This window comes from Gracilinanus agilis, chromosome 3, assembly GCF_016433145.1.
Source record: "Gracilinanus agilis isolate LMUSP501 chromosome 3, AgileGrace, whole genome shotgun sequence".
Lineage (NCBI taxonomy): Eukaryota > Metazoa > Chordata > Mammalia > Didelphimorphia > Didelphidae > Gracilinanus > Gracilinanus agilis.
This window is the reverse complement of record NC_058132.1, coordinates 188,929,487-188,945,127: the sequence shown is the minus strand read 5'-3', so window position 1 is coordinate 188,945,127 and position 15,641 is coordinate 188,929,487. Positions and strand designations below refer to the sequence as shown.

At 33.9% G+C, this 15,641-nt stretch overlaps 1 protein-coding gene across 1 annotated transcript in view; it reads right to left on the bottom strand.

The window, feature by feature from the left end:
- Positions 1 to 15,641, bottom strand: part of CUL5 (cullin 5) — a 104,645-nt gene that overhangs the window by 12,977 nt on the left and 76,027 nt on the right. Inside the window, exons 9-13 of the mRNA XM_044669015.1 lie at positions 15,368 to 15,461; positions 13,227 to 13,357; positions 12,854 to 12,961; positions 7,657 to 7,721; positions 257 to 389 (exon numbers count right to left, since the gene is read on the bottom strand). Coding sequence (XP_044524950.1) covers positions 257 to 389; positions 7,657 to 7,721; positions 12,854 to 12,961; positions 13,227 to 13,357; positions 15,368 to 15,461 — 531 coding nt within the window. The remainder of the gene's footprint in view (positions 1 to 256; positions 390 to 7,656; positions 7,722 to 12,853; positions 12,962 to 13,226; positions 13,358 to 15,367; positions 15,462 to 15,641) is intronic.

Below are 15,641 nucleotides of genomic sequence, written 5' to 3'. Positions count from 1 at the left end.
CATCTTATTTTTTACAGCACTTAAACAGAAATCAAAGGAATTTTGCAAAAAATAAAACAAGAAGGAAGCAACACAGTGATGTTCATTCTCAGTGTTGCTTTTGGGTAAAACTGTGACTGATAACTTTATATTGATATTAAGATTTTATAGATCTTATATTTATTACACTGAAAGTCTTAATTGATGCTATCAGAGAAAAACCAGAATCAAAACAAGAACATCACCATACCAAAAAAAAAAAAAATAATTCACATACCACTTCTTTAAGTTTGGCTTCGATTTCTTCAGAGGTTAGTTTTTTGCTTAGTGGTGTTTTTCTTAGCAACATGTCACAGTAATTGGCAAGGAGTTCAGGGCATTTTGATTCAGGTTGTGTTTTTAATCCAACCCTAAAAGTAAAATACAAGCAGTACATGAAACTGCATTACCATTTGTGAATATTCTCCAGCAATGAGTCTTTCACATGCTAAGTTCTTATACTGGACAATTTCTCTCTCAAATGCACTCAGTTCCTTTCTTTCTATACCCAAATACCATTTTCCAAGTTTAGACTCCTATAATACCACATACTCAAATTTTTTCAGGTCTCCTAAGCTCAAGTTTTTTTCCCCAGTTCCAATTCATTCTGTATATTACTATTAAGTCATCTTAAAATACTTTTATCATGTTAACTTTCTTATAAATAAAATGTTCATTCATTTATCACTTTCCAAAAAATCAAGTCTAAATGATAATGTCTTGCATGCCACATCTTCCATTAATAGGTCTTTCTCAGTATTTTAAACCTTATCTTCCACTATTTTCTATGTGAATTCTCAACTTCAGTCAAATTTAGTGTTCCTAGCATACTTCACAATGCTGTGTTTCCGAACTTTGTTCACATGCTTGAACTATCAACACCCCAATTTTAACTATTTTAAATCCTATCTAGCCATCAAGATAAGCTCAAAGCCTATCTTTTTTGTAAATTATTTTTCAATTGTCCCAAGCTGGAAGTCATCTCTCTTTTTGAGCCCTATATCAATTATTCTCTACATAATTCACAAACAATTCAATTTAATTGTGCTTGTCTTTTTTTTTTAAAACCCTTACCTTCTCTCTTGAAATCAATAATGTGTATTGGTTCCAAGGCAGAAGAGTGGTAAGGGCTAGGCAATGGGGGTCAAGTGACTTGCCCAGGGTCACACAGCTGGGAAGTGTCTGAGGCCAGATTTGAACCTAAGATCTCCTGTCTCTATGCCTGACTCTCAATCCACTGAGCTACCCAGCTGCCTCCTGCTTGTCTTTTTAAACATTAAATATTTATTTATTTTGAACATTTCTTTTTAAATTAAGTTACAAATTCTCTCCCTCCTTCCCATTCCCCCTCTTCAATCTATTGAGAAGGCAAACAATGTGATATCCATTACATGTGAAGTTATGCAAAAAATATTTCCATAAAATGTTTTGTGTGATAATACATATATAATCCATATTGAATTGCTTGTCAGCTCTAAGAGTGGTGAGGGGAGAAGGGAGACAGACAATAGGGGCCATATAACTTTAGAAAACTTATATGGAAATTTGTTATTAAAATTAAATTTTTTTTAATTTCCATATTAGTTATATTTAAAAACCTGTTCCTTCTTAAAGATTCAACACTTGGATCCATTGTTTCTGTGACAATATTTACTTAAACTAGTGTCAGAATATCCTTACTAGACATTTGGAAAATAGGAAGACCTATTTTGGGGATAGAAGATGGTTTTAGTTTAAGATGGGTTAAATTTAAGCTTCTGACAAAACAGTTGAGGAAATCTCCAGTTGACAATTAAAATTTAAGCTCTGAAGAGAGGTCAGAACTATGACAAAGATTTTTGGAATTAGCTTCCTAAAATGTGAGAAGTTGATGAAAAAAGAAGGGGTCTTAAGGATGGAATCTTAGAGACTGATCATATGTAGGAGACAGAAAAGGATGAACCCAAGAAAGAACCATTAGATAAGTAAAAATATCTGTTAAGAAAGTGAGGATGAGGGGCAGCTAGGTGGCTCAGTGGATTGAGAGCCAGGCCCAGAGATGGGAGGTCCTGGGTTCAAATTTGGCCTCAGACACTTCCTAGCTGTGTGACCTTAGACAAGTTACTTAACTCCCATTGCCTACTAGCCCTTACCACTCTTCTGCCTTAGAATCAATACTGGATATTGATTCTAAGACAGAAGGTGAGGGTTTTAAAAAAAAAAAGAAAGAAAGAAAGTGAGGTCGAAGACTAAGAAAATATTTTTCCTGAAATAAGAAGTGAGTCAATTGTCAAGGAAAGAAAGTCTTGTGAGACATTTCAGCAGCAATAGCAAACATTTATTAAGTACTAACTATTTGCCTGGTGCTGGGTGAGTGCTAGGGAAACAAAGAAGTGTAAAAATAGGATGCCTATCCTCAAGAGCTCACATTATAATGGGAGAGACAACATGTAAATAACTATGTACATAATGGAGTATTGTGTTTTATATATAGAAAGAAGGAAAAATATTACTAGATCTCATTTCCTGAGAGAACTGAATTTAACTCTTACTTTGTGTAGAAATAACTCTTAGGAAAAGACTTTAATTCTGGGATAACTGAATGAATTAGGCTTGTTTCCAGATGATTGCTATCAGTGACTCTCATTATGCTGCTCACATGAAATATTCAAATGGCATTATATTGTTGTTTACACTGTTTATTATGAAGCATTGATGTTTATTTAAAGAGATAAGTGAAAGATTATGGGAAAAGAGGCTTCTCCATTTTAATTAATAGGGAGTGATACTTAGAACAGACTGATTAATAAGAGAAACTATGCATTTTTATTTATGAAGGAATGAGAAGTACTATTTGATTATCTTAAAATATTGAATAAAAATTTGTAAGGAAAATGAGCCAATAACAGTTTAAAAGAGGGGTGATCACTCTACCTAAACAACACATTTAGGATAACGTCCTGAAATTCCATATGATATCATTTCCACCCCCTTCATCTAAGTTTGAAACAGAAAAAAGGCATCTTCAATTCCTCCCTAACCTTGTTCTTTCTTTTCACTTTTCATGTCATTTATTTCTACAGTTCTTCTTCATGTCTTCCATATGCCTTTCTTTTATACTATTTCTACTATAACACCCACATCATCTCTAGTTTCAGACCTCTCCAACTCATTCCTACAAACAACTCTCAAAAAACATCTTCTGAGAGCACTGAAATGGACATATAATATCCTATGCTAGAATCTTAAAAGGTTCCCTACTACAATATAATATTCAAACTCATCAGTCTAGCATTAAAGCCATCCTGTAATCTGGCCTCTAACATTTCTAATCTTCTCTCTCCCTACTTCCCTGTATAAACCATATATTCTAACCAAATCAATCATTTAACATATTTGCACTCTCTAATTTCTATACTTTTTTTAAACATTTATTAATATTTATTTTTTAGAAAAGTTAACCTGGTTACATAATTCATGCTCTTTCCCCTTCACGCCCCGAGCTCCCTCCACCATGGCTGATGTGTATTTCCACTGGTTTTAACATGTGTCATTGATCAAGACATATTTCCAAATTGTTGATAGTTGCATTGGTGTGGTAGTTTCCAGTCTACATCCCCAATCATGTTCGCCTCAACCCATGTGTTCAAGTAGTTGTTTTTCTTCTGTTTCCACTCCTGTAGTTCTTCCTCTGAATGTGGGTATGGTTCTTTTCCATAAATCCCTCAGAATTGTCCTGGGTCATTGCATTGCTAATTTCTATACTTTTTAATATTTTCTCTAGAACTGCTTCTATTGAAATCTTACCATTCCCTTCACAGTTCAGATGAAATCCACCTCCTTTTATAGAAAGGCCTTTTCTGGTCCTTCTCCTTCAGTTTCAAATGCCTTCCGTTTTCAGAATAGCTTTATCTACTTTATAGATCTGGGAAAAGTATCTTGCAGAAGGTGGGATTTGGGCTAAATGTAGAAGGAAGTCAAGGAAATGAAGAAATGGAGCTAAATTGGGCATAGAGCATTGAAGGGATGGGTAGTCAAAGGTAAAAAGGCAGAAGACAAAGTTCAAGGAACATGACTAGTAGGCCAATATGTATGACTGGATCATGAAGGGGAATAAGTTGTAAGAAGGCTAGAAAGGTAGAAAGCAGAGCTTTATATTCCAAAGAGAGGACTGTATTTTCAATCCTGAAGGTGATAAAGAGCCATTAACTTCACTTAGCAACATGACAACATGGTCAGACCTATGATATAGATGAATTACTTTGGCAGTGGAGGAAAGGATGAACTTGAGAGATCTGTTGCAGGGAGCCTACTTAGAATGCTATTATAAAAGTCTAGGTATGCAGTGATGATAGTCCAAATTAGAATGCTGGTTATGTGAGTAGAAAAAAGGGGATGACTAAGATAGAGTTTTAAGGGTAGAAACAGGACAGCAACAGAATGGATAAGTGAAATAAATGTAATAGGAAAGCTGAGATGGTAATTCTGAATGGCTTAAGGATAGTGGTGCTCTCAACAATAATAGGGAAGTTTAGAAGGGAAAATGGTTTGGGAAAAATAGATAATGAGTTCTATTTGGATGCGATGAAATTGAGATATCTATGAGACATCCAGTTTGAAAAGTTTAAGAAGCAGCTGGCTGAAGATATGAGTATGGGACAGGATATATAGTTGTGGGAATCATTAGCATAGAAATTATAACTAAATTAATGGGAGTTTCACCAAGTGAGATTTTAAGGAGGAAAAAGAGAAGGGAACTCAAGACAAGTACTGAAGATCCAGCTAAGGAACCTGAAAAGGAATGTTTAGACAGACAGGAAAAGAATTAGGAAATAGTGTCATGAAAATCTAGAGATGAGAGTATATCTAGGAGGAAACAATCAGATTTTGTTCTCTAACCTCCCAAATGCTGCAGGATCCCTATATTCTGTAGTACTTCATTTGTATCACTAATAATGGCATTTATCATCTATGACTTTGTACAGAACTTTATTTTTATCTATATGTCTTAGGAACATAGGATGAGAGTTGGAAAAATATCTCAAAATATCATAGTACAACCTCCCTTCATTCTCTACTACTAGAGTATTAGCTCTCTAAAAAGTAAGAACAGTATCCTCTAAACCTTTGAATATTTCAGAGTGTTTTAATAAAACACATGCTTTAAAAAATTTACTAAATAAGCAAAATCTCCAGAAAACACACAGGTGGTCATCCTACCAACCTAAACTTTTGCCCAATAGTCATAACTTCCTATTGATTAGATTAAGGAAAGCAGGCCTAGGTAAACTAGTCCAGCTATAGCTGCCTGCACACATCCTTGGACCCACTGTGAACAAAGGTCCTTGGTGAAAATATTATTACTTTAGCTATACCTTGATTTCAAGAGAAAAATAGAGGTGATAGCAGCACTATATACCAGTTTTCCTTCATTATTCTACCTCCTTTTTCAGAAGTAAAGGAAATCCCCCCAATTCCCTGTAAGACTCCAGTCTCTGAAGATTTTATATAGTTGGTTAGCCCATTATCATAAGATGGTCTGTAGCTGTAACAATTGCAAGATTGTCAGTTAAACACCTGGTGGTAGCCTTATGGAACTCTTAACTAAAACTCATCCAAATTTAATTCCAAAAGTTATAATAGACAAAAATGTTAAAAATTTATACATGGAATCATGCAAAGAGTTAAAATAAACATGCTATTCATTTAAAGACTTAATACAATGATAATAGATACTGTATCAGATACTTAAAGGACAAAGAAAACAAGTGGGAAAAATAGTGTAACATCAATATAATTTATCACAGTGTATCTGAACGGGCCTGACTGGATCAATGAGGCACCATGAAGGCACATGACAGTAGAGTCAAACCACTTCAAAAACCACCACTAACCCTCAGACTCTGGTTGAGACAACTTGGGACCCTGAGCTCAAAAAACCTGGGAATAGCTGTAGCCCCTCATACCACCAGCCCTATGAGAGGATTTAATTTTTAATATACTGAATTATTGCTATTCCTGAGTTCTAAACTCATCCATCATTCCTTTGTTCTACAAACATGAAGGAATACCCCACTGTAAAGCCGGGAAGATAGGCAGATTATGGGATGTGTAAATTAGAATCAGTTTATGCCAGATGGACCTGAACATAGCAAAACTGAGTCCTTTAATATCCTATTAAGAACGATTAGGAAGGATACTCCTGACCAACCAGAACTCAATTTCTCCTCCTAGACATTAGGTGACATGAGATGAGACCTGTATGTGACTACCAAATATGGAGATGGGGATGGTTTGAGGGTTTTGATGTATCACCTGATGTCCTAGGATGTCCAAGGCTGAATAAAGAGCTCCCCAAAGTGGCTATATATGGACCTATATGAGAGCACTTCTTGGGTCTTTGATCACTAAGAGAGATCACTGACCAATTAATTTCTTGGTTATTGCTAGTCTAACCAATAAATCAATTTTTCTTACCCAAAGCCAGTCTTTAATTGTCACACCTATACTTGTAGCTTCAGCTACTGAAGATCTGGAATATGCCCAACATCAACCAATCAATAAACACTTGTTAAGCACTTACTATGTGACAGACTTAATGTTAAGTGTTGAGGATACAAAAAAAAAAAAAGGCTCTCAGGCTAATTATGGAAGATAACATGTAAATAAGCCAGTATATATAGCATATAGAGTAGATGGAAAATGACCCAGAGAGGAATGGTCTATCTTAAGTTGCCTTATCTCCTATGTTAAGGTACAGTTTATTAAAGAGAGTTTATTTAAGTGTCAAATCAAAAGATTCTACATACTTTAAGGAACAAGACTTACTACATTTTAAAAAATTGTATAATTTGGACTTCACTTATTTAGGCTGACATTCCCTCAAAACAATTAAGGTAAAACAGGGAGGTTTGCAATATAGTTAGAATCAGAAATGATGGAAAATACATGATATAAAAGACAAAATATTCCACTATTAAGATAATTTCCTGATTCTTTTGGGGAGGGACATGGAAGAGTTGAAGTTTAAAAGAAAAAAATCCATAAAATTATTTGTGTTTCATAAGAAGTTTTACAAAATAGCTGTACTTACCTTAGTTCATATGTGCAAAGTGGCCCATTTTTAATGGCCCCAATGCAGAGGCCTTCCATCTGCAAATAAATAGACTGAACTTGTCCGAGCTCAGAAAAATATCAATTTAGGGTTTGGTTTAGTTTTTTAAGTAAAATTTTTAAAATGTATTCTGTAAATATTTTTCCTGAACTAAAAAAGGATTTATTTAACATAATTGTTCACTGAGCTTGAAATGAGAAATCCTTAAAAATTCAAATATACTTTTAAGTTAGAGCTTGCATAGATTCAGGTCATTAATTTGCAGATGGTGTGACAATTGCGAACAGGTTTGTTTTCACATGTGGGTCTACACAAGGAACAAGTGTAGAAAAGAAACAATGTCCAAAAATTTAACAATAATTTCTCTTATTCATTTTTTATAATTTTTGAGACACACACACACACACACACACACACACACACACACACACAGAATGAGGGTTAGTATGAATTCTTAAAACAATTAGAACAAGGTAAGTTTCAAGAGGTAAATTTGATAACTTTTCATTTAAAAATGAATGTTTCCTTAATAAAAATTTCCTTACCCTTTCTGCTTTAATGGTAATTCAAGTTTAAAAATTGTAGCATCGTTCACAACAGCTTTGTATGCCTAGAAATGACGTAAAATAAGACAGGTTAAAAATATTTTCACATTTAAAATACATATATATGAAATTAGAAAGTGCTTATTATATGTATGGTACTGTGCAAGGTGCAAAGGACATATATAGAAGAATATGACACAGACATTTTACTTAAGGAATTTATAATCTAACAGCCAGGGAAAGATTACAATTATATTATCATCATCATTTAAAATAATGGCTAGCATGTCTCTAGCACTTTAAAGTTTAAAAGAGCTTTAAAAGAGCTTTTTATGTTAATTGTGATAATGAGATTAAATCTGCCCTGCCCATTCTCAAATCTAATCACCCAAAGTGTAAACAACTCCACTTAACTCTAAAGTAGGGAGGTCTGTGACCCATGCCTGCAAGAATGGGTGTCAAATCAGAATTGACTGCTCCCTAGGCAATCCTAAGAAAAGCTTCTGTTGTGATTGGACAGGTAAACTAAGAGAAAGGCATAGGAAGTGATGAAAGAAATGACTTGGATAAATTGAAAGAACTTCCAGGGCTCTGGCTCTTGGCTGCTCCCTTCTTGTGGTGGGTGACTAGGACCTGGAGGAGCTCTGACTGCTGGCTGAGACCTTGGACTAAGTTAATCTGCTGTTAATCTCTCCCTTGGAATCACAGGTATTGAGTGTAAAGACTAAATCTTCCTGGACTTCTCTATAGAAACTGCTCTTTCAAAAGAGACTGTGTGACTGAAGCTTCTGTTTCATTCATCTCCAGCCCTCTGGCCTCCTCCTCCTGAGGATTAATTAGATCTGCCTGGGTTGAACAAGGAGGCCAGAGCAAATTACTTAGTGTGTTAGATTACTAATTCTATCCTATCCTCTCTGATTTTCTTTTTTTATATTCCTCTTCTCATTTGTAAATAAACTTTCACAAAAGGCATTCTGACTTGAGGTTATTCTTTAATGGGAATTGACAATTATTCAACTCCCTGGCAACCAAACCTTTTAATATTCACCCAACCAAAAACCCCCTTTTACTCCTTACATAATTCATTTAGTCCTCACAACCCTGGGAAGTAAGTGCTATTATTACCACTATTTTATAGATGAAGAGATTGAAACAGAAATAACATGATTTGTTGAGTGTCTCACACCTATAAGGCCTTTGAGGTAGGACTTGATTTCAGGTCTTTCTGACTCTAGCAGTCCAACATAAGAATGTGAAAAGCACAAAGGAAGGGTCCAAGTAAAACACTATGAGAAATAAGAAGAGACACCTTCTTTAGCTGAGGGTGTCAAAAAAGGCCAAACAGAAGAGATGGCACATCAACTGGGTCCTGAAGAAAAAGAGAATCTTTAAAAGAGAGCTCATAGGATCATAAAATTTATAGAGAGGGAATTATCATGGAATAAAGATAATTCTTCTGGTGGGCAGGTTATATTGAGTTTATGTTTTTATTAGATAAACTAGTCAGTGTGGGAGACAGATTATGCAAAATTGCCCCAGTATTGTGAATACTATTTACATTGATAAAAGGGAGAAGGAGAAACATAAGGAGGCAGTCAATATTAGAATTCCTGTCATACCAGAACAAGGACCTCTGAAGCAAGAGGAAAAAAATAGTTGCAAGGCCATGCCCTTAAGGGTCACTTGCATTTGATTCTACAATTAGGTAACATATCCTGGGCAGATAAAATGGGTATATCTAATGGTTATTAAAGAAACATGGAACAAAGTTGGTTATAAAGGTAAAAGAAAAACTGTTGTGTGCAGTCTCTTGTTTTAAGAACAATTTTTGAATAGGAAATATTTAAGCTAAGTTGGCTTTTTCAGAACGTAGAGATAATTTGTCCAGTCACTTCATTTTTCAGAGGAGGAAACCAAGTCCCAGACAAATTAATTGATTTGCCCAAAGAAATATAAGCAGGGGAGCAGGACAAGAAGACATTCAAATCCAGGTAGTCTGATACCACTTTTAGTGTTATTTCAATTTAGCAAATTTATTAAACATTTATATTGTGCTCTTCTGCTACAGTTTCCTCCCTTCCTTAGGACTGTCATTCTTATTTCCCCAGGCAATGTATCAAATTTCCAACTAGACCTAACTCCACTTTCCTTCTGAGTATAGAAAAAATAGGCCATGTTCAAGCTAGTCATCAATGGCAAAGCAAAAATATGCCTTGCAGGCAGAGGTGATAGTAGAAACAAAAATTATGAAATGAGAGAGCAGCTCAAGGAGAAAATAAACCCAGATTAGCTAGAATACAGACTAAATGAAGGGAAATAGGATCTAAGGCTAGAGGGATGGGCTGAAAAGAAAAAGCTTGGAGGCAAGAAGACTAGTGAGGAGGTTTAATGAACAGTAAGATAGAAAAAATGAAAAGATAGGGATCTAAACTTTAGGAGAAGCAGTAGGAATGGAAAGAAGGGAACAAATGTGCAAGAAATTTTATTGTCAGAAACAATACGACTTGGTTACTGACTGGCTGAGTGGGATAAGAAACAGAGAAGACTTAAAGACAGTTCCGAAAATTAAAAACCTAGGAGACTGGGAGGATGATAGTGCCCATTACAAGAAAGACAAGTTAGGGAGGGAGGCAGATTTAGCAGAGATGAATTCTGCCCTGAGCATGTGATTTGAGATATCAGTAACCTGGGCAGAGATATTCAGTAGGCAAGCTAGAAAAATGCAACAGAAATAATAGTTGGTATCACGAAAGGAGAGAATGTAGAAAGAGTAATGGACAGAACTCTATCCATTTGTAAGGGATGAAAAGAAGATGAAAAGGCAGAAAAGACAATTGGCTGGTTAGAAAGACAGAAAAAACATTAAAGTACAGTCATAGAAGCTAAGGGAGTTAAGAATATCAAGAAAGGTTAGTTTAGCTAATAGTAACAAATGCTCAAGGAAAATGAACATAGGAAGAACATAAATCAAAGTGGCAGAATGGAATTTTACGAGTCAAAACAAAGATATAAGCATACAATTTTCTATAACATACCACTTCTGAAAATTAGCAGAAATTCAAGAATCCTACACCCATATCACTGATTTATATTAGGGCATTCAAAACTTGTATACAAGAATGTTAAAGCAAATTCTAGATTAATTATGCTGGGCTCTGCTAGGTCCTACATTCAAGTCCTGTGTCACTTAAATACAATGGCTAAACTAGTTTTAAATTCTCTTTGTAGGGGAGACATACTTTAGCTAAATGAGATAAAAAATTAAAGGAATAGGGTCCAATAGACAAGTATCAACCTGTTCATTGTCATCAATAAGGAGATTGTCACCTCAGGAGCAATAAGTGGAAATTGAAGTGAAAATCTGATATGAGCTAAGTTAAAATAAGAGGAGTGAATTTCACATAATATAATATTTAGAAATGATCTGAAGGGAAGAGAAGGAAAAGAGAAAATGACACCAGTTGAAGTATAATGTTAATTAGGATTATTACTTAATGAAAATATTTAGAGCTTTCCACGAATGGTATAACATCTTACATTATGATAAAAATTACTAATTTTGTTGGAAGCATTAAAATATGGTAGGTGAAAAAATCCCTTATCAATACCATTCCCTCACTATATCTGTTATTTTTAACTCCTTCAAACAGTCTATAAGTTATAGGAATTCCTTGTAAAAACAAACAATTGGCTCAATGGATAGAATGGAAGGACAGGAGTCAGGAGGATCTGGGCTCAAATCTAGCCTCAAATAGTTCCTAGCTGTGTGACCCTGGATAAATCACTTAATCTCATTTGCTTAGTCCTTGCCTTTGTCTTAGAATTGTTACTGGACAGAAAGGGTTTATGTTTCTGTATAACCAAGAACTGAGTCAATATGTATCCTTATTATAAACTAGGTATTTGATAAATATTTTACTTACTGAATGTAAACTAAAATAAGGACAATCCAACTTAGAGAAAAGTACTTTGCTTTACTCTCAGAAGTGTGGGAAGGGGCAGTTGGGTGGCTAAGTGGATTGAGAATTAGGCCCAGAGACAGGAGGGTCCTGGGTTTAAATCTGGCCTCAGACACTTCCTAGCTGTGTGACCCTGGCCAAGTCCCTTAATCCCTAGTGCCTAGCCCTTACCACTCTTCTATCTTAGAACCAATAATCAGTATTGCTTCTAAGACAGAAGGTAAGGGTTAAAAAACAAAACAAAACTGTGGGAAGAAGCAGGGTAGAACAAGATAATGGAAACTGGAAAGCTCCTTTTTTTAAAAAAAAATCAGATGGCATCCCAAATGATAGATACAAAATCAAATATGGATGCAAAATATACTACAAAATTTTACAAAACCAAACAATTATCTTAATATTATAAATATTATAATATATGACATATCATATTATACCTAATATATTTTTAATATTAATATTATGAATGGCATTCTCCACCAATGGTAAAGATGAGTGAATTAACTATATAAAAATAATCCTTTATGAAGTAAATAAAACTTTCTAACTAAAAGTAAACTATGACTGACATCATTAGTAAAAAGTACAGTAAAAAATATTTATGGCCATGCTCTTTGTGATGGCAAAAAATTGGAAAATGAGGGGATGCCCTTTGATTGGAGATGGCTAAACAAATTATGCTATCTGTTGGTGATGGAATACTATTGTGTTAAAAGGAATAATAAACTGGAGGAATTCCATGTGAACTGGAACGACGTCCAGGAATTGATGCAGAGTGAAAGGAGCAGAACCAGAAGAACCTTATACACAGAGATGGATATACTGTGGCACAAATGAATGTAATAGACTTCTCTACTAGCAGCAATGCTATGATCCAGGACAATTCTGAGGGACTTATGAGAAAGAACACCATCCACATCCAGAGAAAGAACTGTGGGAGCAGAATCACAGAAGAAAAACAACTGCTTAACCACAAGGGTCGATGAGGATATGATCGGGGATGTAGACTCTAAATGATCACCCTAGTGCAATTATCAATAATATGGAAATTGGTCTTGATCAATGGCACATATAAAAACCCAGTGGAATTGAGTACTGGCTATTGGAGGGGGTGGGAGGAGGGGAGGGAAAGAATATGAATCATGTAACCATGGAAAAGTTTTCTTAAATTGATAAAATAAAATTTAAAAATAAAATACAATTTAAAAAAAAGGAAAAAGCAAAGTGAAGTCACTTACCTTATCTCTTGCAGTAAGAAATCGTGGATCATCTTGAAATGCTTCTTTGACAAGTTTACTAAATCGATTAAATAGTGTAAGTAACTGTTCAACATATTTTTCAGAATCCTAGAAATAAAAACACATTTACAAAGTTTAAACAATTAACCAAAATGCTATATTGGTGAAATTGATTCAAATCTGTAGCTACATAAATGTGCTAAGAAAGTAACATAAATATAATTATTATAGATCTAAAGCACTTACTATTTTCTTTCTGTGATATCACATTATAAATGTTATTCTAATAAAAATGTTAAATATTTGCCAATTTATATTCATAATCATCTTGGCATGTGTTTATTTCTAGAATATTTTTTAGAAAAAAACTTACAGTAGTAATAGTTTCAGCAGCTGCTACCATATCTGCTAGGCCAGCACTCACTATATGTTCTTCTAAATCTTTCAACATTGGCTCTATTCCATTAGGAACTTTGTCCATCAAAGAAAACATTAAGTGTAGTTCTGAAAAGACAAAAGCATGCCAGAAAATTACCTCATCCATTGGGTGGGGGGGGACTTACCTGAAATTTTCTCTTATGAAAGAAAAATGAGTTTAAAAATTATTATAGCAGAGAGATTCTGATTTAATTTCCCAGTTTATTTCCAAAATTATAGAAATGAAGAAAAAATCCATAACTCAAAGTTTTCATATTTCATGTTGAAATGGCACCTGAATGACCTAATTTCTTTCCAGTAATGTAGAATAATAGTTAGGTAATCTCAATTTTTTTCAAGTATAACAAATAGTTAAAATGTAACATAATATACAATACCTAAGATATTTTATAGAACAGAAAAGAAATGTAATTTTTTTTTTTTTACATTTCCTCCACAACCAAAAAGTTTTAAAGATTTTTTTTAAAAAAATGAGAATCATCTTATAATCCTTTTCGAAGGAGTCATATTTTGGGAATACCTTCTGTTATAAGTAGCCTTATAAGCACATTATGATATAAATGAACAAATATAGTGCTTTTGATAAATGCCACAACTCCTCCTGTATAGTGCTTGAGTACTATTCAGTTTGATCCATCTCTGTTAGCTACTAGTGGGGTTCCAGTACACGAAATTAAGCTACTAAACTTCAAATGTACTTTGAAGACTGTAAACAGTAAGTTATAGATTGATCCTGTTTTATACAATATATCTATTCTTGAAAACAATCAACTATTTTTTAAATAAGAAAATAATTATTTTTAAAAAGAGAATCTTATTGTAAATGCTTTCTGGAAATTAAGGGATAAATAGTAATAATATCCTAACTTGGGAAAATGAGCATGGCATAGTGGATAGAAAGTTGACCCTGAAGCCAGAGGACTTGGGTTCAGACCCCACTTCTGACACATTGTGTGACCTTGGGCAAATCATTTAATGTTCAGTATTCTAGTTTACGTTATTTTTTTAAACCCTTACCGTATGTCTCAGCATCAATTCTAAGATAGAAAATCAGCAAAGGCTAGGAAATTGGGATTAAGTGATTTGCCCAGGGTCACACAGCTAGAAGTATCCAAGGCAACATTTGAACCCAGGTCCTCCTGATGTAAGGCCTGAAGCTCTATCCACTGTGCTACTTAGCTGCCCCTCTAGTTACCTCTTTAAGACCAGAAGTTGCTGGGAAGGTCTTAAGCTACAATGGGGCTAGTCCTTATTCCTATCCTAAAAAAATAATAATGACCTCACGAGTTGTTTATATAATTTCAAATCTTTTTGGACACAGAAATTGTTCACCATGGTTTAAAAAACATGATGGTTCATATTTGTATAGAACATCCACACTGATTTTTAAAGAAAATCTTTTAAAACATTCAATGTTAGTTGACAGCTAAAACAATGAAATCAAAAGATCATTGCTAACTATTGACTAACTACTGGGTGACCCCATTACCTTACATATATTTTCTACACTATCTAAGCCTATAAATTAATAAAGTAAAAATTTAAAAATTGGGGGAATTATTTAATGCTCTTCAAATAATGTCATACCTGCTGTGACTATGTGTATGCATTTTTGAATCATTTTTGGCATAAACAGTTTTTAATTAAATAAAACAGACTATTAAAATATAATACAGTCTGATTATAAAGCAACAAGATGAACCCTATAAATAATGCATGAAAAATCTTTTTTTAGTTTCCATATTTAATGTAAAATAGGCTTTTAAAGAGATATCATTATTAAATACTCAATTAAATTAAAAGGCTACTAAAGTACCATTAATTTAACAATATTTTAAATAGAAAAAAATTGGTGAAAAATTTAAGTATAAAAAAGCTGCTGAAATTTACATATTTAGAGTTCTATAGCAGTGCTACTAACATGATGCATAAGATATCGTCATGTTCAAGCACAGAACACATTAACATGTTCTTTAATTACTAAAAAGTAATATTTGATTATTTTTATTAAATTATCAAATAATTTACAGTTGTTTGTATTTGACACCAAAGTAATTTATTATTTATTTCACTTACTTTCGGTTTCATTTCGCTTTATCATGCCTTGGCACTCTGCTAAAATTGTCTCTTTAAAGGATGTCACCAGGGCATTTACACAGCATTCCATGAGCTGAAACATCAGAAATTAGGTTAGCTCATTTCAAAATTTTTAGTTCATAAGTTTCAATTTAGAAGCTATATCTAGTTTGTGAAAAACAATACAAAAACTAGTTTGTCCACAACATTAAAACCCTGTTATGTGCCCAAAATAGGTACTTACCTGTAATTTAGGATCTCTAACAATGTATTC